General features: G+C 37.4%; 2 protein-coding genes across 4 annotated transcripts in view; both read right to left on the reverse strand.

The window, feature by feature from the left end:
• Positions 1-26,734, reverse strand: part of ZFP37 (ZFP37 zinc finger protein) — an 83,205-nt gene that overhangs the window by 20,156 nt on the left and 36,315 nt on the right. Inside the window, 3 exon segments of the mRNA XM_073806428.1 lie at positions 2,391-2,396; positions 23,994-24,327; positions 24,329-24,788. Coding sequence (XP_073662529.1) covers positions 2,391-2,396; positions 23,994-24,327; positions 24,329-24,788 — 800 coding nt within the window.
• Positions 1-26,734, reverse strand: part of LOC101328718 (zinc finger protein 300-like) — a 44,990-nt gene that overhangs the window by 7,690 nt on the left and 10,566 nt on the right. For 2 of the 3 annotated variants that reach the window (XM_073806426.1, XM_019946523.3), the window contains exon 4: positions 5,211-5,296. In XM_073806426.1, the coding sequence (XP_073662527.1) occupies positions 5,283-5,296 (14 nt within the window). In that variant the 3' untranslated portion in view covers positions 5,211-5,282. Of the gene's footprint in view, positions 1-3,147; positions 3,989-5,210; positions 5,297-26,734 lie in introns of those variants that run through there. The other variant, XM_073806427.1, reaches the window with a different exon arrangement.

Consider the following 26,734-nt stretch of genomic DNA (forward strand, 5'->3'; position numbering starts at 1 on the left):
TAATTTAAAGATGCCAGTTCTCTCTTGTTATGAGTTAAATGTGTCCCCCACTCCAAAAAATTATATATATATATATATATATACACACACACACACACACACACATATATATATACACACATGTACATATATATGTACACACATGTACATATATATACACACACATACATATATATATCTCCTTACCCCTAGTACCTCAGAATGTGACCTTATTTAGAAAGGGGGTCACTGCAGATACAAGTTAAGATGAAGTCACACTGTAGTAGGGTAGGCCCCAATCTAATATGACTGGTGTCCTTATAAGAAGATGATTATGCAAAAACACAGAGACACACAGGGAGAGTACCATGTGATGATAAAATTACGCTGCTGTAAGCCAAGTAATGCCAAAGACTGCCTGCAAACCGCCAGAAGCTAGGAAGGATTCCCCTACAGGTTATAGAGGCAGCATGGCCTTGCCAACACCTTGATTTCAGACTTCTAGTCCCCAGAACTGTGAGACAACACATTTCCATTGTTTTAAGCCACCCAGTTTGTGGTACTTTGTTACAGCAGCCCTATGAAACTAATATGCCCCCAACTTAATATATATAACACATATTTTTGAAAAAGGAAAAACATGCGTATGAGGGGAGATTTGTCCATACTAGGTAACAAAACATACAGCTACGTTAATTAAAACATTGTATTACTGAAACAAGGATAGACTGAAGGAATAATAAAACAGAACAGACTCTAGAAATAGGCCCATTATTTATAGGGACTTAATATATGCTAAACAGGGCATTTTGAATATTTGGGGAAAGAAGGAAATTCAAATGATTTGGGACAACTGGCTTACCAATCTAGGGAAAAAAATAAACGTACCACTGCTACCTTATAAAAATAAATTATAATTGCAATAGACATTAGGAATAAATCTATAAAACAACCAGAAAAATATCAGAATATTTTTATAATCTTGCATGAGAAAGTCCTTAAAAATATATAAAACCTGGAGATTATATAGGAAAAAGCTCTCAGATTTGACTACACAAACATACAAGGCAATCAACAAAATTAAAAGTGAAAAGTCATACTGGGCGTAAATATTTGCAACTAATAAAACAGAAGAGATCATTAGTTATATAGAGTTCCTACAAGTCAGTTAGGAAAACATAATGCAATACAAATATGGGCAAACGATATGAACAGGAAATTTACAAAAGAAACACCAATGACCAACATATAACAAAATTTTCAACCTCACTTTTAATCATGGAAATGCAAAGTAAATTATGTTTCAAACATCAAATTGGCAAAAATGTTAAAAGCATATAATATCCAGGCTGTTTAAGCATGTGGGGAAATAGATGCTAAGCCAAAATAGCCTTTGTAAGGGGAGGAGATCTTTCCCAGGAAGGACACTTATTTATATGTATTAAAGTCACATTACAATCATACCAGGTTCATGATAATAATTTATTCTTATTTAAATTATATATTAATAATAATTATGTTACCTGCAAAAATTAACTCACAGCCCCTTATATTTCCCCAATTACTACAGTCATTATACTTCAATGTTCTACTTCCAATGTCTTGTCTTCCTTCCTTAGACTTTTAAGTTTCTTGAGGACAGTTATATAGGACTAACTTATATACTCTTTTGTCCTCAGGGCCACACACAGAACCTGGCATATATTACATAACTAATAAGTATTTCTTGAACTAGTGAATGTATAAAATTTTCTCTTGATTCCTAATCAAGTGGTCTTTGTACTACAGCGTGCTGATAGTTACCTGCTATCTTAAAGAAGTGGGATTCAAGACTATTTTTTTCTGTGTCTCAACATTGTATAAAAGTATCCAGACTGCCTCAAGATATTGCTATAAAGTTCAGAACCGGGTAGGCTTTAGGATCCTGAAATATCATTTAATCGGTCCCCCTTCCTCTATGTAGACCTATCTCCAGCTAAACCATTATTAGTTACATTTTTCGATTCAAGATTTTTGAATGTCTTCTAACTGCAAAGCAAAGTTCGAGTTAATGTTTCCTGTGGTCAGCTCTTACAGTTCTGTGCAAGGACTATGACCAGTTCTTTGCGTTTTTTTTTAATCCCCATGTACTTAGTAGAGTGCCCCTCACACAGTAGCTGTTTTAATGCGTACTCGCTGATGAATAGTCTATAAACTGATATTTACTCCTTTATCAGTTTAGGCTCTGGAAGCCTGCCTATCAGAATTCTAAACTGTATTTCTGCTGTTGTTGCTGAATCTGCGGCTTCTGGATCTGAGTTGCCAGGCAGAACCCATGAATACCCACCAAAATGTGATTCTAGACCCTGTCTTTCTTACTTTCTGATATACTGGCGACCTGGCATCTGTTATTAAAAACGCCCTGTGGTTACTATGCTCTCAACTCATAACCACCCCAGCAATCAGTCAGGCAAAGATGGGTGACTGTGCTAATCCTTGCCAATCCTTCAGACCATCCAACTGTGAATTCTTTGCTTTTTCAAGGCTGACTCTGATGCTGTTAGAGCAGTAAAGACAAGAAGATGAACACAAGGACCAGATGCTAGGGGCTCCTGCTTTCCAAACCTCACAACTGATGTCATAATGTCAGAGTATTTGAGCTAGAAAGAGGCTCAGGAAATATTAAGGTTAATTTCCTTAGTTTCTCCAAGATGTGCAATTCAAGGCAACAGTCACAAGAGACTTGCTTAGGTCACACAGTTAGCCACTGGCGGGCTAGGACTACAGCCTCTACCCTATTCTTGAGTTCAATATTATTTCTCTCCACTTAAAAATAATCCAAACACTATTTCTGAAAAGAAAATGAAAAGAATGGCTCAAAGAATAATTTTGAATTATTAACCAAATTCATAGAGGGAAACAAATGATTTTTAAGTTATTGGTTCAGAATTCTGTAGAGAGATTTTATTAAAAGAACACTGAGCCATTCAAATCACTGAGTCTTTAGAAAGACATGAATACATTATAAAGTAAATGTTTAGGGACTTCCCTTTATTTACTTTAAATAAATTAAAATTTATTTAATAAATAAATTTATTTATTTATTAAAAATAATAAATAAATGTTTAGCTAATGATTATCATGATAATATATTAGCTTTTAATCAAATAGGTAGATAACTATAAACATTTAAAATGGAAAGCCTCGTGGTTGACAGATGCAATTTATTGTCTGTAAAGCAAATTCATATTCACTAATGACACTGGACTATGTTTGCAATTGAAGTGAGATCAAGATAGATTTAAATGATCTAAACCCAGGTTGAACATATACATATCAGAGCTTTGAGAATTGGCTAAGATGTCTTTTCTTAACATTCTAAGCTTGAAGTACACTAAACTGAAAATGAGACAGGATCTTGGAAAGCGGTGAGGAACAGAACAATAGGAAGAGATAGTTATGAAAAGGAAGGAAATCCTGTGTGTTTAATTCTCTTCCAATGAGGTTATAGTTAAACGTTTAATAGAAGCTCCCTTGTAACAGAAGAATGATAAAGGCATAATATATGTGTAAAGATTTCTTCCAGAGCAAATTAGTGTTGATGGATATTAGGTCATTTATAATTTTTAAAAATCAGCGCTTCATATTTGAATTTTTCTATTTTTCTGGAAAAATTAATGCTGTCCATATACCCAAATAAACAAAAAATATATATAAATGACAGACCAGGAATTTTGCCCAGTGATTACCCTAGGCACTGTCCTGGGTAGGTGAGAGGAAGTGGAATCTAATGCACAAGTAACATTTAATTGGAAATAAATTAGAGCACAGACCTTTTCTCTATAGTAACAGAAGGGAGGACAGACTCTACGGAAATGTTTCCAGGAAGGCTGGTGGATGTGGTGGTAACGTTGGAAGTTTTTTTCTGCTTGTTCTCTTCTCTCAGTGAAATAGAAATCAGCATCATCACTGAGAGTGAAGGTGGGGGAGGGGTTGAAGGTCTGATGTGAGTGAAGTGTCAGATGGTTCCCTTAAAGAGCAGGAGAATGAAGGGAATGAGGAAATCATCTTTCACCTGGATTACTGCCTTAGCTTCCTAACCAGTGTCCCTAGTCTCCTCTTGATCCCCTACAGTCTGTTTTCAACAGAGCATCCAAAATGATTTCTTTAAAATATAAGTCAAATGATGTCACTTCTCTCCTCAAAATCCTCCTGTGAAAATTAGTAAATTGTATGTAAATTACACCTCAGTAGAGCTGACTAAACAATAACAACTACAACCACCTCCCTATGGCTTCCCTTCTCACTCAGAGTAAAAGCCAATCTCCTCCAAGTTGCCTGCACAGCCCTGTGTGATCTGGACCCCTCTTACCTCTGTCATCTCAACCTCTACTATGCTATGTCTTCACTCCTCTGTCCACAATGGCCTCTTTGATGCTCTCCACACAGGCTAAGGACATTTGCACCTCAGAGCCTTTGCATTTGCTGTTTCCTCTCTCTGGGAACTTTTCCCCTCCCAGATATCTGCAAGGCTCACATCCTCATTTTCTTCAAGTCTTTATTCAATGTCACACTATTAGAGAAGCCTTCCCTGACCCCATACATGAAAAAGCAGCTGTCCCAGGCCCTCCCTAACATCACTACTATAGTGCAGTTGCCTCCAACAGCCACCATCTGACACACTGTATATTGTGTATTGTCTGTGTGCTTATCCTAGACTGTCAGTTCCATGTAGGTGGGGACTTTGCTTTACTCACTGGAGGTATCACCAGTGCCTCAAAACTTACCTGGCTTTTGCCTTTAACTAATATTTATTCAATGAATGAAAAAAAACCCTTTCCTCCCTCTGGGCACAGAGATATTTCAGGAAAGAAAAAATAAAGCCAAGTTGATTCACTTGTATGTTTTATGTGTACAAATTTGCCAAATAGGCTCAAGAAAATATGCTATCTGGAGTTAAGTGTGAGATGGGAGATTCTGCTGTTTCCTCAGTCTCGATTCTCACAATGCTCTCATAAATGAGCATTTTGCCAGGGTAAGAGTTATCTTAATGTTTAAAGGATATATTTGGGTACATTTATACATACATTACTGCATGGTTATATACACACAACATGTACATATAAATTATAAGCAATATAAGAGAATTTCAAGGGCTATTTAACTACATGTGATTTTTCAAACTGCAGATGTTAACTTTAGAAATTAAACCCAGCAAGGTAAATACAAAAGGCTTGAAAAGTTTTGCTCACCAAAGACACGTAATCAGGGGCCAATGGTCAGATCCTCCTTCTTAATTCCATCTTATCCAGTCAAGTAGAGACTTAAGAAAACAGAGCTGCAAAAGAAAAGGGGCCCTCAGAAATCAGGATTGCTTTATGGAACCCCTATCTAACCACCTGGATGTAACCCAAACCCTCCCTAAAAATAAGGTCAGAATGAGTCTAGGAACAAACTTCTTCCCTGCAGAGTACGAAGGGAAAGGCCACTGACATTGCTGTCTGGGGCTCTGACACCATAACTATATTCTCAGCAGTGCCTAGGGGCATGGCTCCAATCTTGCGATCCAGACACAGGGTTAACTCCAAAGCTCTGGCCCTCTCAAGATGGGTGATACCTACTACATCAGTCCTCTCCCGTTTATTAATAAAAATAGTAACATTTGCAAAGCATTTTAAGTTGTTGAAAGCTCATTCACACACAAATGCCATCTCAATGAACAACAATCAACAGCTCTTCATTGCGCACAGAAAGTAGGGAATCATTCCCACAGCTCTTTACAGAAGAGGCTTCAGGAATTCACCGAAACAAAACAAACAAAAAACTACCTCTAGGCGAGGTGCATTTCATTTAAAAGAGCAAAGAATTGGATGTCCGGAGCCCTAAATTCTAGGGCCACTTAGTTCCTAGATCAGTTTTCCTGCAATTTCCTGCCAAAGTCCAGGATGTCCGCCCCTCCCGTCCGGGTATTTATCTGCCCGATCGATTCCATTACTGCCAAAGCCCCCAAAGCCCCCAGCTCTGTCCTCGAGATTTCCCACCCCCTAGCCTCCCACCCAGAAGTGAGAGGCCAAATTCTTGGCCCTTAAGGGGGGGAGGCACAGCTAGGGCTCTGCCTCCCTCTAACCCAGAGACAGCCCTAGACCCGCATAACACCGATTCGGAGTACAGGTCACTACTCCGCACTCGACTCCAACGAGAACCAAACACCAACCCCGACGCCCTAATCTCCGCCTTTCACCCCCACCCCACCCCGCCCCAAACCAAGCCCGACCAAAGCATTCTCTCAGGCCCCTCCAGCCCCACCTCATCCCTGGGGTGGGGATGTTATTCCGAAGCTGAGTCCTCCCTAACTCCCACCCGCGTGCACAAGTCGGGTTAAAAACGAGCTCACCAGCTCCACCGAAAAACAAAGGACTCAGTCGGAACCTGCAAACCAACAAATGCGCATGCGCCCTCAGCCGCCTAGAACTACATTTTCCAGCACCCTCCGCAAAGGCAGGGCGTCTGCGCGCAGTGTCGCTTATTGGGCTCTGGAGTTGCCTTTCCATATCCTTGCAAGTTGTGAATGTGCGTTGCTCCTGCGTTATTTAAATGGAAAAAAGGGGAAAAAAGCTTTTCTTTTCGCTAAAGAAAAAAGGAGTCTAAAAGGATGCAAGTTTTTCGTTAACAAACTTTTTCCCTCTTAAAGTAACGCCTATTCATTATATCAATCGATTATTTATAAATAACCGTTTATTCAACAGGTAGGCAAAAAAGGACAGAAAAAAAACCAAACCCACCCAAACTAGATGGAATTCCATAACAGAGAGATAATCACTATTAACCCTGTGGTGCGTATATATCATTCTAAAAATAAATCTGACAGCCTCATTCTTCCTTATAGAGAGAGAGACAGAGATTGTCTGGAACCAAGAATGAGGCCATTTGTTTATTTTTGGTTTTACTTCCATTTCTCTAGGAGGTAGGCTAATGAAACTTAAAAGTGTTTGCACAGCAAAGGAAACCATAAACAAAACAAAAAGACAACTCTCAGAATGGGAGAAAATATTTGCAAATGAAGCAACTGACAAAGGATTAATCTCCAAAATTTACAAGTAGCTCATGCAGCTCAATATCAAAAAAAAAAAAAAAAAACAATCAAAAAATGGGCAGAAGTCATAAATAGACATTTCTCCACAGAAGATATAAAGATTGCCAACAAACACATGAAAGGATGCTCAACATCACTAATCTTTAGAGAAGTGCAAAGCAAAACTACAAGGAGGTATCACCTCACACCAGTCAGAATGGCCATCATCAAAAAATCTACAAACAATAAATGCTGGAAAGGGTGTGGAGAAAAGGGAACCCTCTGGCACTGTTGGTGGGAATGTAAATTGATACAGCTACTATGGAGAACAGTATGGAGGTTCCTTAAAAAACTACAAATAGAACTACCATACGACCCAGCAATCCCACTACTGGGCATATATCCTGAGAAAACCATAATTCAGAAAGTCATGTACCAAAATGTTCATTGCAGCTCTATTTACAATAGCCAGGACATGGAAGCAACCTAAGTGTCCATCAACAGATGAATGGATAAAGAAGATGTGGCACATATATACAATGGAATATTACTCAGCCATAAAAAGAAACGAAATTGAGTTATTTGTAGTGAGGTGGATGGACCTAGAGTCTGTCATACAGAGTGAAGTAAGTCAGAAAAAGAAAAACAAATACAGTATGCTAACACATATACATGGAATCTAAGGGAAAAAAAGGTCATGAAGAACCTAGGGGTAAGACGGGAATAAGGATGCAGACCTGCTAGAGAATGGATTTGAGGATATGGGGAGGAGGAAGGGTAAGCTGTGACAAAGTGAGAGAGTGGCATAGACATATATACACTACCAAACGTAAAATAGATAGCTAGTGGGAAGCAGCCACATAGCACAGGGAGATAAGCTCGGTGGTTTGTGACCACCTAGAGGGGTGGGATGGGGGAGGGTGGGAGGGAGGGAGACACAAGAGGGAAGAGATAAGGGAACATATGTATATGTATAACTGATTCACTTTGTTGTAAAGCAGAAACTAACACACCATTGTAAAGCAAGTATACTCCAATAAAGATGTTAAAAAAAATGATGTGGCACATATATACAATGGAATATTACTCAGCCATAAAAAGAAATGAAATTGAATTATTTGTAGTGAGGTGGATGGACCTAGAGTTTGTCATACAGAGTGAAGTAAGTCAGAAAGAGAAAAACAAACACCGTATGCTAACGCATATATGTGGAATCTAAGAAAAAAAAATGGTTCTGATGAACCGAGGGGCAGGACAGGAATAAAGGCGCAGATGTAGAGAATGGACTTGAGGACACGGGGAAGAGGAAGGGTAAGCTGGGAGGAAGGGAGAGAGTAGCATTGACATATATAGCATTGACATACATACATTATCAAATGTAAAACAGATAGCTAGTGGGAAGAAACTGCATCTCACAGGGAGATCAGCTCGGTGCTTTGTGACCACCTAGAGGGGTAGGATAGTGGTTAAGAATCCACCTGCCAACGGAGGGGACACAGGTTTGAGCCGTGGTCCGGGAAGATCCCACATGCCATGGAGCAACTAATCCCATGAGCCACAACTACTGAAGCCCACGTGCCTAGAGCCCGTGCTCCACAAGAGAAGTCCCTGCAATGAGAAGCCCGCACACCACAACGAAGAGTAGCCCCTGCTCTCTGAAACTAGAGAAAGCCCGTGCGTGCAACGAAGACCCAACGCAGCCAGAAGGAAAGAAAGGAAGGAAGGAAGGAAGGAAGGAAGGAAGGAAGGAAGGAAGGAAGGAAGAAAGACACCCTCATTTAAAAAAAAAAAGAATGAGGCCATATTTTGTGATAATTTTTTTTTCTAGCTTTTTTGGTCTTTCTGTTAGGTTATGTTCACTTTAACGCTACTGAAACGGCACTCCTTGCACTCCTTCTCGGATGGGACTCAGGTCCAGCCAAACCTCAGATTGGGACTTGAACCCACTGATCCCTATACTTAGGAGGGGACTCGAACCCACTGTCTTTTAATTAAAACCACTCACCTGGTGTCAGAATTTACTGACGCTCAGATTCTTTTGTCTCAATGCAGAAAAGATTCAGAGAGAGAGAGACAAAGAGTGAGTTTATTAGCATAGTATGCTTGTGAGAGACAATTGGCCTGTTGAGAGGGCTCTGCCTTGAAAACAAAAAGGGCTACATTTTTATAATCAAAGAAAAGGTGGGGAGGGGAGAAGACCACCTTCTTCCGCATTTTGGGGTAGACATCAAGGCTTACATCATTAGTTCCTCTTTGACCCTATATGGTCTAACCAAGACTGTCATGGTGCTATTTAAATCATATGTATATTAGCAAAAGGGTGGTAATATATACTAAAATATGGTAATTCATCTCAAGTTTCAGTATAATGTCCCCTTTCACCTACATTCCTGTCGTGGCTACATGCAGAAATGATACTCTTCAAGAACCATTAACTCCCTGACTTCATGTAACAAGATGTAGATCCGTATCTACTGTCTTACATTTTAATTATCAGGACTTGTGGCTTGAGTGTGCCTGGCGCTTGAATGCACCTGGTCTTCCTTCAAGGTAGATTGTTGCTAGGTTACTGGATTTTTCCTTGAGAGGTCATTAGCTTGCAACAGTCTCCCAAACTCCCTTAAAATTCCCTATCTTTAATCCCCTAGTGGGTTTTTTAAAACTATTTAATTATCCTACTCTAGCCCTATCACTACCAAAAATAGTACTCTTTGGTGAATCCTCGTACATTAATTTGTGCCCTCCTCCACATCTATTTTTGAGAATAAGTCCAATAAATGGATTTAATTTAAAAGGAATGTACATATTTAACTTTTTCATATACAAAGAATATATATAGACTGTAGAAAAGAGAGATAAGAAAAAAGAACAAAATTAAAATCAGATAAAATCCCACTCTATATACCCACTATTATATTTTTACATAATAGGCTATTTCTATGCATATATGTGCAAATTATATATAATTACATATGCCTAAATATGCATTATATATGCTTTTAAAATTAAAAATAGAGCAATGTGATATATTGAAAAGTGCTTTTTAAATTTCGTTTTTTGGTAAATATTCCTTCATGTCTTTAAATATTATTCTACAGTATTATTTTAATGGTAATGATACTGACCCAAGTTCTTGGACTCTTTAATCAATAGAAATTGGTAAGAGGCCAGACGAGAAATTCAGGCAAGGCTTTATTGGAACTCGTGCTGCAGCACTAGGGAGTGAAAACAAGTAACAGGTGCCCTTCCTTTCTCCCCGAGGAGGGGCGAGCTGGTTCCTTAAATAGGGTGAGAGTAGGGTGTGATATGTGGGTCGGGCTGCAGGGATGACTTAGGTTATCTGCCCACTCCCTTGGTGGTGCTATACGCAGGGATCATGCACAGTATTCTGATTTTGCTCCAGGCACCTCAGAAGTGGCAATTGGGTTTTGGCCTTTTTGTATCTTATTGTTCATAATTTGCCCCAACTAGCATGCATGCAGTTATTTTTAGTCCTTTATAGTTTCTTGCAAGCACTCCAGTAAATGGTACCAGGTCCAGCCTATCTCAGTAACATAGTTTTCCATCAAACTGAGTCTAAATAAAATACTTGAATAGTGTCAACCAAAAAATAATGCAGGAGTCTGCAAATAAGAAGAGTTTATTTGGGGCCTTAAGAATTGCAGCTCGGGAGACACAGATTCAGGTGTCCGTGAAAGAGTATTCTAGCGAAGAGAGTCAGATAAAGACTCTCTGATAAAGATATCTTAAAGATAAAGGTAAAAAGCCATGAGGTTGTTAAAAGTTGCCTGGCAAGAACTGTGATTGACTCTGATGTGTCTTTCTTTGTCCTTAAGAAATCACGAGTCATTTTAGGGTAGGTATCTTGAGTTTCTAGCAGATGTTCTGGATGACTTCATCAGGACAATAAGTGGTCAAAGGTCATATTCCATCCAGGCTGAGATGTGCCTGTTACACTTCCTTAATGGCATCCTGGCTCCATTTTAGAGAGCCCTCTTAGCCATACTGACTCCATTTTTATTTTCCTTCCACAATAGTTAGCATATTATTTCCAATTTTTGCTATCATAGACAAATGTGAAATAAATACACTTATAGCCAGATCTTTATCCACACCCTTATTTGGTTAGGACACAATCACAGAGGATTAAATAAATTTTAGATATTGTCTAATTATCTTTCTAAAAGACTGAGATGATTCATACTCTTACCAGCAGTGCATGTCTTAGTCCATTTGGGCTGCTAAAACAGAATACATACCATGGACTGGATGGTTCACAAACAATAGAAATTTCTCACAGTTCTGGAGGCTGCGAAGTCCAAGACCAAGGCTCTGGTAGATTTACAACTCTAATGAGGTTTGCTGGTTCATAGACAGCAATCTTATCCTGCGACCTCACTTGGTGGAAGGGGCAAGAGAGCTCTCTGAGGTCTCTTTTATAATGACACTAATCCCATTTATTAGGGCTGCAGTCTCAAAACCTAATTACCCCCAAGGGCCCCACCTCCAAATACCTTTACAATGAGGATTATGTTTCAACATATGAATTTTGGGAGGACACAAATATTCAGTCTCTGGAAGCATGGAAATTCCTATTGGTGCTAATCTTTGGTGTGTCTCACTTTTCCCTTTTTGCATTTTTAAGGTATTCTTACACCTTTGCTATAACTTCCCTGTATTGAAGTCCCTCTATTGAACCATCTAGCATAGGTTCTATTTTCCTGACTGGAACCTAACTCATACATCAATTTTTAAAATTAGTTTTGCCTATTTGATTTTTTTTCATTTTTATTTGTGCTTCTTTGATTACTAGTAAAATTAGGTATCATTCATATGTTTCTTTGGACAAGTACCTGTTTTATCATTTGAAACTTTTTATTTCAGATAGGTTACCTTTATCTGTTTTATTTATAGAAACTTTTGCTATATTCTGACTATTAATACCTTTCCTTTGTATGCATTGCAAATATTTCCTCTCAAATCTGTCTCTCATTTTTCTGACTTTGAATACAGTATTTTGGTTTATTTGTTCAAATCTACCAATCCCACTTTTATGGTTTTGCATTTGAAATGCCAAATATATATCCCTGTAAATAAATAAATATACACTGTTGACCCTTGAACAACGTGGGGGTTAGGGGCACTGACTCTCCACGCAGTCAAAAATCTGAGTATAATTTACGATCAGGGCTTCCCTGGTGGCGCAGTGGTTAAGAATCCACCTGCCAATACAGGGGACACGGGTTTGAGCCCTGGCCCTGGAAGATCCCACATGCCGTGGAGCAACTAAACCCATGCGCCACAACTACTGAGCCTGCACGCTAGAGCTCATGTGCCACAACTACTGAGCCCACGTACTACAACTACTGAAACCTGCACACCTAGAGCCCGTGCTCCCCAACAAAAGAAGCCACTGCAATGAGGAGCCCGTGCACCGCAATGAAGAGTAGCTCCCGCTCGTCGCAACCAGAGAAAGCCCACGCACAGCAACAAAGACCCAACGCAGCCAAATAACTAAATAAATAATAAATAAATTTATTTTTAAAAAATAACAACTTATAATCAGCCCTCTGTATACAAGGTTGCAGTTCCACCATATCTGCGGTTTTGCATCCACAGATTTAACAACCACATAACATGTACTATTTACTATTGGAAAAAAATCCACATATAAGTGGACCCATGCAGTTCAAATCTGCATTGTTCAAGCATCAGCTGTTATATATGTGATACATATATATATTTGTATATATATGTATTATATATACATATATAATTTTTGGACTCCCCCTTTTTTACTACTGAGCTACTCCTGGGCCAGTACTACACTACTTTAATTATTATTGTTTTCTACATAAGTTTATCAGGTAGAGAAATCCCTCTGTGAGTGTTCTTTACAAAAAATTTAGGGCTATTTTTTGAATTTTAAATTTCAGATGAAGTTGAAAATACATGTGACCATTCCATTCTTAAAAAACTTCTTAGGGGAATGGGGTCGGAGGTAAGAATTTCACTACCATCCATGTTGGAATAAAAGAAAGTAGATTTACCCTCTTACCTTAAACAACTAGAAAACTGGACAAACATATAAAACAATGGTTTTCAGACACTGAATAACAGCACAGAACTGTGATACTTAAGAAAAATGAATCCAGTGAGCTCTATGACTGCCCCAGTTTGCATCCCGGAGGAAGTCTCCAGGATAAATTCTCAGGGAGGAATACTTCAAAGAGAGGCCAGGGGTTCACTAACTTGAGGAGAAAAAGATCAGACAACAGGGAGGCCAAAGAGTTTAGAATATTCAAACCAGACTATTTAAGAGGAGTGAGCTGCACAGAAATATATAAAAATAACGTATGAACAAGTAGGCTTTACTTCAGGAATGTAAGGTTGGATTAAAGTTTAAAAGTCAGGAAATAAAACTATTAACAGAACAAAAAGGAAAAACCATATGCTCATCTCTATAGATGTAGAAAAAAGCATTTGATAGAATTCAGTACCCATTCAGGATAAAGGAAAAAAACAAAAACAAAAACTCTTAGACTAGGAATGAAAAGGACTTTTTCAAATTAATATGGGACATCTACAAAAAACTTACAGCTAACATTATCTTTTATGGTGAAAACTTAATGCTTTCTTCCTAAGATTGAGAAAAAAGCAATGAAGTCTACTCTTTTCACATTTAGTTAATGTTGTGTTAGAGGTAATAGCCAGTGTGCTAGGACAAGAATAAAAACTTTTTAAAGGCATACACAAATTGGAAAGGAGAAAATAAAACTAGTTTTTATTTGCACATAGAAAATTTACACAGACAAAATCCTAAGAAATCTATTTTAAAAACTACTAAATCCAGTAAATAATTAAACAAGGTAACAGAATAAAAGTAATACAGTAAATAATTATACTTATATTGTGTGGGCCAAAAAGTGTCTTCGGTTTTTAAGTAAAAATAAAAGACACATTTTTATTTTCACCAAGAACTTTATTGAACAATGTATTCACCCTTTTGTTCACTACCTTCTGCCATTTTTCAGGCAACTTCATAATTCTATCTTCCCAAAACTTTTTATCTTTTTGAGCAAAGAACTGTTCCAGGTGCCTTTTATAGTCTTCCAGGGAATTGAAATTTTTTCCATTAAGAGAATTTTGCAAAGACCAAAATCAATGGAAAGCCGAAGGTGCAGTGTCTGGTGAATACGGCGGATGAATCAGAACTTCCCAGCCAAGCTGTAACAAGTTTTGCCTGGTCATCAAAAAAAACATGTGGTCTTGCATTATTCTGATGGAAGATTATGAGTTTTCTGTTGACTAATTCTGGATGTTTTTTTATCAAGTGCTGCTTTCAGTTGGTCTAACTGGGATCAGTAGTTGTTGGAATTAATCGTTTAGTTTTCCGGAAGGAGCTCATAATAGATGACTCCCTTCCAATCCCACCATATACACAACATCACCTTCTTTGGATGAAGACCAGCCTTTGGTGGTGGTTCATTTCGCTTGCCCTATAGTCTCTTCTGTTCCACATTGTTGTACAGTATCCACTTTTTGTCGCCTGTCACAATTTGTTTTAAAAACAGAACGTTTTCCTTATGTTTCAGTAGAGAATCACATGCAGAAATATGGTCAAGAAGGTTTTTTCACTTAACGTTTGTGGAACCCAAACATCAAAGCGACTCACATAACCAAGCTGGTGCAAATGATTTTCAATGCTTGATTTGGATATTTTGAGTATGTCAGCTGTCTCCCGCGTGGTCTAATGTTGATTGTTCTCAATTATTGTTTCAATATGATCCCTATCAATTTCAACTTGTCTACCTGACCATGGAGCATCGTGCAGTGAGAAATCTCCAGCACAAAACTTCACAAACCACTTCTGACATGTTCAATCAGTCACAGCACCTTCTCCATACACTGCACAAATCATTTTATGCATTTCCATTGCGTTTTTACCTTTCTTGAAATAATAAAGCATAATATGCTGAAAATGTTGCTTTTTTTTCCTCTTCAATATTAAAATGGCTACACAAAAATTCATCAATTTTGATAAGTCTTTCTTTAAATGCACACTGATATGACAGCTGTCACAAATTGTTTTGAATGAAGTTAAAGACAACTAAGTGCTACTAGAGCTGTCTTATGAAAAAACCGAATGAACCCTTTGGTCCACCCAATATATGAACAATGAAAAATTTGAATTAAAATGAAAATAAAATAGCATTTACAATAGTACCCTAAACATATGAAATCTTGGGAGAAAATTTAACAAAATATGTGTAAGGTCTGTACATTGAACACTACAAAACACTGCTGAGAGAAATTAAATAAGACTTAAATAAATTGTTATATCATGCCTTGTGGAAAGGAAAATTCAAATTGCTAAGATGTCAATTATCTCCAAATTGACATATAGGTTCAATCAAATCTCAATCAAATCCTCAGTTTCTTTGTAGAAACCGACATGCTGATTCTTAAATGACATGGAAATGTAACGGAACTAGAATAGTTCCATTATTATTATTATTCTAAAACAAGAAGAAGAAAGTTGATTTCAAGAATTAAAAGAAAATTACAAAATACAATGTGGTAAGCATAGATGTAAATATAAGTGGAAAAAGGAAGAAATTAAAATATATATATTTGATTTCTGACATAGGTGTCAAGGTAATTCAGTAGAGGATAATCTTTCTGACAAATGGTGCTGGTCAGTTGCGTATCCATATACAAAAATATATACCTCAACTTTAATTCACAAATATATTAAAATTAACTGAAAGGAGCTCTTAAACATAAGTGTAAGAGCTAAAAATACAAAATCTCTGGAAGAAACCACAGGAAAAAAATCTTTGTGACTTCAATTTAGGCAAAGATTTCTTAAAGAGGATACAAAAAACACAAACCATTAAAAGGAAAAATTGATAAATTGGACTTAACAAAATTAAAACTGTTCTCCTCTAAAGAAACCGCTTAGAAAATGAAAAGACAAATCATAGACTGGGAGAAAGCATTTGCAAAACATCTTATAGAGAACTTGAATTCAGAACATAGCACTCCAAAATAAATACTAACAATTTTTTTTAAATGAGCACAAGATTTGGAAATTTTACCATAATAGATAAACAAATTGCCAATAAACATATGTAAAGATGCTCAGCATCGTTAGATATTATGAAAGTGCAAATTCAAACCAAAATGAGATACCACTACACACCTAATAGAATGGCTAAAAAATTTTTTTTCAATTAAGGGACATTTTACAAATTCCTGAAAAGTAGCCCTCAAAACAGTCAAGATCATGAAAAACAAGGGAAAAGTAAGAAGTTGTCTGTTGTGTTGATTTTTGTTAAATTAACATCTTACATATAATCCTGGGTGTTGGATGGCAAGCCAAGGTTCAACAAAGACCACAGGGGAAAGTGAAATAGTTTACTATTCACAGGTCCTGCAGGCACTCCTCAAAGGGCCACTTGGCAAGGTCAAGGCAGGGAGCAAACTGCAGGAGCTGGAGCATGTGCCTTTATAAGGTTCTGAGAGTGAAGTGCTTTGGGGTCCTCAGGCTAAGGCCAGATCAGTCAATTCAAACCACAAAAGCAGAGTTTTGCTAAGTTTTGGGGAGGGTTTCTTATCTAAAGGAGACACAAGGGGAAAGAGCAGGGAGGCAGGAGAGACAGTTTATCACAAGGGGCATTGGAGGAGTCATATCAGGAACTTAACACTTTCTTGTGAGTCTGTGGACTGTTATCTAGGGCATTCACTTGAGGGAGGGGCTAGTGTCAGTTCAAGGCCCTGCTGGCCACTTAGCCACATAAAATGGATGCCAAGGCAGCAATATTATGCAGGAGTTTAGCTAAACTTTCAACACTGTCACAGACCAGAGAAGACTAAAGAGATATGATAACTAAATGATATGTGATGTCCTGGATTGGAATCTGAAACAGAAAAAGGATAGTGAAATTAAAATAAAACCTGGAATATGGTTAATATAAATGGACATATGTTGTTTTTTAAGTTTTCACTCATGTACCATAATAATGTAAGACGTGAATATTAGAGGAAACCAGGTGAGGGGCATATGGGAACTCTATTATCTTTGCAACTTTTATAAATCAAAAATAATTCCCAAACAAAAAGTTTTTTTAAAAAATCAATTGACCACGTATACGTGAGTACCTCTGGACATTCTCTTCTATCTATTTCATTGATCTAGGTCTATGTTTAGGCCAATACCACACTATCTTTACACTTCCACTTAGGCCAATATTTTGCTGACTTGAAATCAGATAGTGTTAAGTCCTCGAACTTTGTTCGTTTTCCAAATTATTTTGTCTCTTCTAGGTCTTTACACTTCTATATACGTTAGAATCAGCTGATCAATTTCTCCCCCGACTCACACTAAAAACCAAACAAAAACAAACAAAAAACAAAAACCTGTTGGTCTTTTTTTTTTAAACATCTTTATTGGAGTATAATTGCTTTACAATGGTGTGTTAGTTTCTGCTTTATACATATACATATATCCACATATCTCTTCTGTCTTGCGTCTCCCTCTCTCCCACCCTCCCTATCCCACCCCTCTAGGTGGTCACAAAGCACTGAGCTGATCTCCCTGTACTATGTGGCTGCTTCCCACTAGCTATCGGTTTTACTTTTTTATTCTCTCTCTTTTTTGTAAAATTTATTTATTTTTATTTTTGGCTGTGCTGGGTCTTCGTTTCTGTGTGAGGGCTTTCTCTAGTTGCAGCAGGAGGGGACCACTCTTCATCGCGGTGCACGGGCCTCTCACTATCGCAGCCTCTCTTGTTGTGGAGCACAGGCTCCAGACGCGAAGGCTCAGTAGTTGTGGCTAACGGGCCTAGTTGCTCCGCGGCATGTGGGATCTTCCCAGACCAGGGCTCAAACCCGTGTCCCCTGCATTGGCAGGCAGATTCTCAACCACTGTGCCACCAGGGAAGCCCCCCGGTTTTACATTTGGTAGTGTATATATGTCCATGCCACTTCTCACTTTGTCCCAGCTTACCCTTCCCCCTCCCCATGTCCTCAAGTCCATTCTCTTGTAGGTCTGCGTCTTTATTCCTGTCCTGCCCCTAGGTTCTTCATGATCTTTTTTTTTTTTTTTAGATTCCATATATATGTGTTAGCATACAGTATTTGTTTTTCTCTGACTTACTTCACTCTGTATGACAGACTCTAGGTCCATCCACCTCACTACATATAATTCAATTTTGTTTCTTTTTATGGAGTAACATTCCATTGTATATATGTGCCACATCTTCTTTATCCATTCATCTGTTGATGGACACTTAGGTTGCTTCCATGTCCTGGCAATTGTAAATAGAGCTGCAATGAACATTGGGGTACATGACTCTTTTTGAATTATGGTTTTCTCAGGGAATATGCCTAGTAGTGGGACTGCTGGGTCATATGGTAGTTCTGTTTGTAGTTTTCTAACGAACCTCCATACTGTTCTCCATAGTAGCTGTATCAATTTACATTCCCACCAACAGTGCAAGAGGGTTCCCTTTTCTCCACATCCTCTCCAGCATTTATTGTTTGTAGATTTTTTAATGATGGCCATTCTGACTGGTGTGAGATGATATCTCATTGTAGTTCTGATTTGCATTTCTCTAATGATTAATGATGTTGAGCACATTCTTTCATGTGTTTTGTTGGTCTTTTAATTGGGATAGAATAGACCAATGTGGAGACAAATGACATCTTAACATTATTGCATATTTCAATCCATGAAGATGATCAATCTTTCCACTTATTTAGCTTTAAACTGTCTCTCAACAATATTTTGTAGTTTCCAATGCTTATCCTTGGTTAATTTTCTTAAACTATTTTATGGTTTATGTGCTACTGAACATGGATTCTTAAATTTATTTTGGTCATTAATATGTAGAAATACAATCACTTTTTGTATATTGGCCTTTTATCCTGGAACCTTATAAAATTCATTTGTAAGTTTTAGTGAATCTTTGTAGATTCCTTAGGATTTTGTATGTATGAGATCATGTTAAATATTCATAAAGTTTTATTTCTTCTTTCCCTATTTGTATGCCTTTTTAATTTTTCTTCTCTTACTGCACTGGCCAGGACTTCTATTACCTTGTTGAATAAGGATGAGAACAGATATTTTTGCTTTGTGTCTGATCTTATGTAGAAAGCAATAACCATAAAACTGGTAGATATAGAGAAGTTACTACCTATTGCTCGTTTGTTGAAAGTTTTCATCACAAATGGATGTTGAATTTTGCTAAATGCGTTCTTGGTATCTACAGAGATGATACATGAGTCTTTCCCTTCATTATTTTAATATGGTGAATTACATGGAGTGATAATCAGATGTTTAAATAAAAACTTGAATTCCTGAAATAATCTCCAGAAATTAATCAGGACATATTTCATTTTTCATGTATTGTTGGATTCAATACACTAATTTTTAAAAGAATTTTTACATCTATAGTCATCAGGGTATTTACTGGCTTATAACTTTACTTATGATGTCTTCATCTGGTTTTGGTTCAGGGAAATACTGATCCAATATGATGAGCTGGAAAATGTTCATCCTCCTCTACTTTCTGAAAGTTTCTGTAGGTTTAGCATTGTTTATTCCTTAAATACTGATGGAATTTATCAATGAAGCCATCTAGATCTTGAGTTTTCTTTCAGGGAAGATTTTAAATAACACATTTAATTTCTTTTATTATTATAGGGTTATTTAAGTATTCTATTTCTTCTTTACTCAGCTTTGGTAACATGTATTTCAAGGAAATCTTCCATTTCATCTAAGTCATCAAATATTTGAAAAAAAGTTATCAGTAACTTACTTATTATCTGTTGATTCTAGGATAGTGGTGTCATCTCCTTTATTTCCTATTCATAATTTTGGCCTTCTCTTTTTCTTTTTTTTTAAAATAAATTTATTTATTTATTTATTTATTTTTGGGGCACATTGGGTTTTCATTGCTGGGCGCAGGCTTTCTCTAGTTGCAGCAAGTGGGGGCTACTCTTCATTGCAGTGCATGGGCTTCTCATTGCGGTGGCTTCTTTTGTTAAGGAGAATGGGCTCTAGGCACACGGACTTCAGTTGTTGTGGCACACAGTCTCAGTAGTTGTGGCGCACGGGCTTTGTTGCTCCATGGCATGTGGGACCTTCCCAGACCACGGCTTGAACCTGTGTTCTTTGTGTTGGCAGGCGGATTCTTAACCACTGTGCCATCAGGGAAGTCCTGGCCTTCCCTTTTTCTTGATCAGCTTATCCAAAGATTTATCAATTACATTGATCATTTCAATGAACCACCTTTTGTTTTTATTGACTTTTTTCTACTGTTAGTGTAGGTTCCAGTTCAGGAATTGGTAAACAGTTTCTGTAAAGGGCCAGATAGTAGATATTTTAGGTTTTATGGGCCATATATGGTATCTGTTTTGTACTCTTTGTTTTATAGGTGTTTGTTTTACAACCCACTAAAAATGAAAAATGATTCTAAGTTTAAGGGTTATATGGAAATATAAATATAATGGTTATATAGCTAAATTTGGCCTATAATCTGACCCCAGTTCTAGTTCATTGATTTGTGCTCTTACATTTATTACTTTATTCTCCTACTTATTTGAGTTTCATTTGCTCATATCTAACTTCATAATGTGGAAGCTTAGATAATTAATTTTAGTCGTCTCTTCTTTTCTAATAAAACACTTAAAAGCTATAAAAAATTTCTCTTTAAGCTCTGCTCTAGCGGCATCTCCAATACTCTGATAGACTGTGTTTTCATTTCAGTATTATCTAAATATTTTCTAATTTCTCTTGTGACTCACCCCTACCTACACTACCAAATAGAAAAGGGGCTTTGAAATTCCATTTTCTTCACCTTCCCAGAAAAAAAAAAAAAATCCATGGTTTGACTCCTTTCCATCTTACCTCTCACACAATTGTATAATGCCCCTTTGATCTATTATTCCCCTAAGAATGTCTGAAATAGGGTAGATTCATCTGTGAAGTATTCACCTGTGATTAGAACTTGAAGTTGAAATAAACATAATACCTAAGCATTTGAGTGACCATCAGCATATAAAAGTTTAAATACACATGAGTATCTCAATGAATGGCATTCACGATTAACATTTTAATCATTTAATTTGCAAACCATTTTAAACCATATTATTATTAGAGTAGTTTCCATTTTTAACTCTGCCTGAAAACTTTGAAATATCTAAGAATTTATGTATATTGTAATGTTTCCGAGTCCTTGGGTATGAGTCATGGTTTCTTGTATAATCTCTCAAGTTCCAGTTGTTTAAAACAAGATAGTATCTGACTCATAGTGCCTAATAAATATCTATTAGTAATAGTAATACTAATGAAGTAGAAAGGAAGCAGTATGAAGCATCCTTTTAAAGAGGATAGAAGAAACTAGGGTCAGACGTCAAAAGTATTAGAAGGCAAGTAAAAAAGTAAAGGAATTTCAGGCCTGTTCAATGTTCATGGCAATACCAGCTACAGGTAGGAAACCATGAAGTAGAAGGCCAAAATGTGAAAATAAAGATATTGAATCTTCTAAGGATCTGAGACTTGAAATGACTATAGAAAGGGTATGAACTTTTTCCTTGCTGAAGTCAGGCACAGAATTAATGGGTTGATAGTGGGGAGGGATAAGGAAGGGCTAGAAAGACAATGAATTCTAATGACTGAGACTCTGAAAATATTACTTGGTTTCCTATGAGGCCTAACAGGTAAGCTGGACCTGAAGGAAATTCTAAAAGATAGGGACTCCATAAATTACTGGTGACTGAACAACTTGCATTATTAAATAGGTTCCAAGATGACAACACTGAAGGGCAAGACACACATGGATATTTTAGTTGCTGATATGTTTGTTTAGAAAATTAATTGCATACATTTATATCCCAGATCTTCAAAAATGACTAATAAAAAAATTGCATGACTATAATTTACTTCTTTTAGTTTAAAATCATTATTTGAAAGCTTAAATATTTTAAAATTTAAACTAATAATTATGGTTGTTATTCACTAATTTCAATTTTAAAGCATGACTTTTCCTTTAAAAATATAAGAAAGAAGTATTTGATATAAAAAATTTAGGGGACTTCCCTGGTGGTGCAGTGGTTGAGAATCTGCCTGCTAATGCAGGGGACATGGGTTCAAGCCATGGTCTGGGAGGATCCCACATGCCGCGGAGCAACTAGGCTGGTGAGCCACAACTGCTGAGCCTGCGCGTCTGGAGCCTGTGCTCCGCAATGAGAGGCCGCAATAATGAAAGGCCCATGCACTGCGATGAAGAGTGGCTTCCACTCGCCGCAACTAGAGAAAGCTCTCGCACAGAAACAAAGACCCAACACAGCAAAAATAAAATAAATAAATTAATAAACTCCTATTCCCAACATCTTCTTTAAAAGAAAAAAAAATTTAGGATCAAGTTCAATGTGGTATACCAGCTTCATATATCAGCTTCACCTTCATTCAAGAAAAGTTTTAAAAGGTTTTTAGATATCAATCCCTCTTTTCATAATATTACTTGACAATGAATATTTATATAAGGTTAGGTTATTGTGTTTCTAAAAAGAAAGCATGCCTTGGATAATGACTGGATTTGAAGAAAAGTTATTTGTGATAATAAAATGACAACTCAACAAAACAAAGAATTTTTTTCAAATGAACTAGAAAATAATACTAAAATTTCTAATGTTTAGGCTGGTCATGAGGAAATTTACAGGGCAGCAAAACAGATATCCCTGAACAAATATCTCAAAAAGTATATAATATCTTCCGACAGCTCTTACATATAAGAACATGGAATCTAATAATCCCTTTAAAATGCATGTTTCTTGTTAATTAAGTCAACATAATGGAGGGACAGGATATAGGTACCCAGTCCATGGCCTGTTAGGAATGGGGGCCTCACAGCAGGAGGTGAGGGGTGGGGGAGTGAGTGAAGCTTCATCTGTATTACAGCCTCACTCGATCACTTGCATTACTGCCTGAACTCTGCCTCCTGTCAGATCAGCAGCGGCATTAGATTCTCATAGGAGCGTCAACCCTACTGTGAACTGTGCATGCAAGGAATCTAGGTTGCGTGCTCCTTATGAGAACCTAATGCCTGATGATCTGAGGTGGAGCTGAGGTGGTGATGTTTGCACTGGGGAGCAGCTGCAAATACAGATTATCATTAGCAGAGAGGTTTGACTTCACACAGACCATAATAAATCCATTGCTTGTAGACTCATATCAAAACCCTATCAGTGAGTGGCAAGTGAAAACAAGCTCAGGACTCCCACTGATTCTGCATTCTGGTGAGTTCTATAGTTATTTCATTATATATTACAATGTAACAATAATAGAAATAAAGTACATAATAAATGTAATATTTTTGAATCATCCTGAAACCATCCCCCTGCCCCAGGTCCATGGAAAAATTGTCTTCCATAAAACTGGCCAAAAAAGTTGAGGACCCCTGTTTTAGTGTGAAAAAGCAAGGCAGGTGTAAATATCCATATTCACTTCCAACCAGCAGATAATTTGGGTTTAAATGCCATTCTTAGATCACTTGCAGAATGACTACATATCATTGTCACTTTATTGTCATGATAAATCAATTTACTCATTAAAAAAATGTGTACTTCACAGTGAACAAGTCAATCATGTGTAATTGAGATTTTTCTAGTACACTTAAAAAAACTTTTAGCTCTCAACCAAGATGTCCAATATATATGTTGTTTTGGGGAAACATGATTTTTCAAAGATCTTCTTAGTATGAATCTTCTGATGCTTAATAGTTCTGGAACTACTGTTGAAGCTTCCCATGTTTAGTACATTTATAGAGTTCTAACCTATATGAATTCTATGAAGTGTAATGAAATTTTGATCACTGAATTAAAGTTTTCTCACTCCATTAAAAGTGTTTCTGTTCAATATGAATTCTCTGATGAACAATGAGAGTAGATTTCTTGCTGAAAGCTTTTCTACAATGATTGCATTCATAGGGTTTTTCTCCAGTATGTATTCTATGATGTACAGTAAGGTGTGACTTCTTGCTAAAGGCTTTTCCACACTCAGTGCATTCATATGGTTTTGTCCCAGTATGGATTCTCTGATGCACAATGAGTTGTTATTTCTGGATAAAAGCTTTTCTGCATTCACTACATTCATAGGGTTTCTCCCCAGTATGAATTCTCTGATGTTCAATGAACTGTGAACTCCGGATGAAGGCTTTCCCACATTCATTGCATTGATATCTTTTGTCCCCAGTGTGAGTTCTCTGATGTACAATGAGATCTGACTTCTGAATGAAAGCTTTTTCCACACTCATTACATCTATGGGGTTTCTCCCCAGTATGAATTCTCTGATGTACAATGAGCTGTGACCGCCAGAAAAAGGCTTTTCCACATTCATCACATTCATATGGTTTCTCCCCCATATGAGCTGTTTGATGAACACTAAGTGTTGACTTCTTGATGAAAGCCTTCCCACATTCATTGCATTCATAGGGTTTCTCCCCGGTGTGAATCCTCTGATGAAGAAAGAGGTTTGACTTCTGGATGAATGCTTTTCCACATTCACTACATTCATAGGGTTTCTCTCCTGTATGAGTTCTCTGATGTACAGTGAGCTATGACTTCTGAATAAAGGCTTTTTCACAGTCATTACATTTGTACGGTTTTTCCTCAGTATGAATTCTCTGATGTACAATAAGTCCTGACTTTCCGCTGAAGGCTTTCCCACACTGACTACATTTATATATTTCACTTGTTAGAAATTTTGGTTGTGCAGAGAGGTGAGACTTATGTATGAAGGCTCTGATGTGTTCATTAGATGTTCTGTTCAGATGAACTACTTTCCACAGTGCATTATATTCTTGGTCTATCTCCTCAGTCAGTGACTTATTGTTAATAAATGTACTTGATTCAAAAGCTTGTCTTGGTTTTCCTGGTAATATCTCATCTTCAAGTTTCCAGTCTTCAAAAATTGAGTATACTATCATGTTATGGAGTATTACTTCTTCAGAAATGCTCTTCTGTGGAGCTAATTCTTTCATTTTGGGTCTAATTTCAAACTCAAAGAGAAAACTCAAGAGTAAATAATGTTATTTCTCTCCCGAGCTTTGAGAAACACAAAACACACATACAAAAAATAAAGGTCTTCATTTTAATGGAAATAGACAGAAATCTGATAATGAGTATGTTCAGCTTTGAAATTTAAGAATATGATATTAAAACCCAAAGACAGAAGAAGGAACAGACATAAAAAGAAGTGAGCAGGAGAGCAATGGAAAAAGCAGAGTTGATGAGCTCAGTGTCATGGTCTCACACAGCCCCACACACTTCTGCCCCATCTCCACTCCATCACAAGGCTCTGTGAGGAACGAAGGCAGACAAAAAATAACTTCAGGAAGACAGAGGAAGCATGCTAGCAAAGGGAACAGAGAGTGAGTTGATGTGACTAGCAGAAAGATTAAACTCACAGTAAATATAAAAATGTTTTATATGTGGGCTTCCCTGGTGGTGCAGTGGTTGAGAGTCCGCCTGCCAAAGCAGGGGACACGGGTTTGTGCCCCAGTCCAGGAAGATCCCACATGCCGCAGAGTGGCTAGGCCCGTGAGCCATGGCCGCTGAGCCTGCGCGTCCAGAGCCTGTGCTCCACAATGGGAAAGGCCACAACAGTGAGAAGCCCGCATACCGCAAAAATATACATATATATATATTTTATATGTAACCAGGCATATTAGAGCACAACTACAGGGAGAGGATTTCAAAGTACATGCATCTTAAAGGGTCAGATGACATTAAAAAGGCACAAGATAAGATAGACTCTATTTAAAGGGGACAGTCCCCAGAAGAATAGCAGTTTCAAAGGGAGACAAAAAGCAAAAAAGAAGGAAAAAGTACCCTCTGGTAACTGGGTGGTGGCAATGGGGAAGAGAAAAAAAACAGGAAATTTAGGGTCCTGGAAGACAAAAGAGAACCACAAAACCAGAAAACTCAAAACTCCTCCTTAATCACAGAAAGGAAGGAAGGCAGGGAGGGAGAGAGAGAAGAAGAAAGCACTCTGCTCAAGTCCCTGAACTTTGCTATATTAACAGAAAAGGGATCCATAAAGTTAGAAATCTCATAAAAATACTGTGATATGATAAAATGAAAAGAAAAAGTGAAGTCCATAGAGAACTATTACATAAAATCAGGAAATGAATTTGTGCAGAAATAAACAGAGGAAATTGTCCCCTTCAAAAACTTGCCATGAAACAGAAGAAAATTTTGTTTGAACTCCAGGCAGAATTAAATATACTCAAACAAGCATATCAGGACATGGAAAACCACCATGAGTCAGAACTTCAAAAGATAAAAACCAAAATGAACAAAAAACAGGGAGAAATGAAAAAGAATTGATTGAACTCAGGGGAAAAAATGGAAGATTAAATTACAAGGTGTGGTCAGGAAGAAAAGAAGGGAAATAAAAATTTAATAAGTGGCACTGACTAAAGGAAAGAAAACAACCAAGGTAATAAAAATGACATAAAGAATCAGATTAGGGCTTCCCTGGTGGCACAGTAGTTGAGAGTCCACCTGCCGATGCAGGGGACATGGGTTCGTGCCCTGGTCTGGGAGGATTCCACATGCTGCAGAGTGGCTGGGCCCGTGAGCTATGGCCACTGGGCCTATGCGTCTGGAGCCTGTGCTCTGCAACGGGAGAGGCC

Source organism: Tursiops truncatus, chromosome 6 (assembly GCF_011762595.2).
Source record: "Tursiops truncatus isolate mTurTru1 chromosome 6, mTurTru1.mat.Y, whole genome shotgun sequence".
Taxonomy (NCBI): Eukaryota; Metazoa; Chordata; class Mammalia; order Artiodactyla; family Delphinidae; genus Tursiops; species Tursiops truncatus.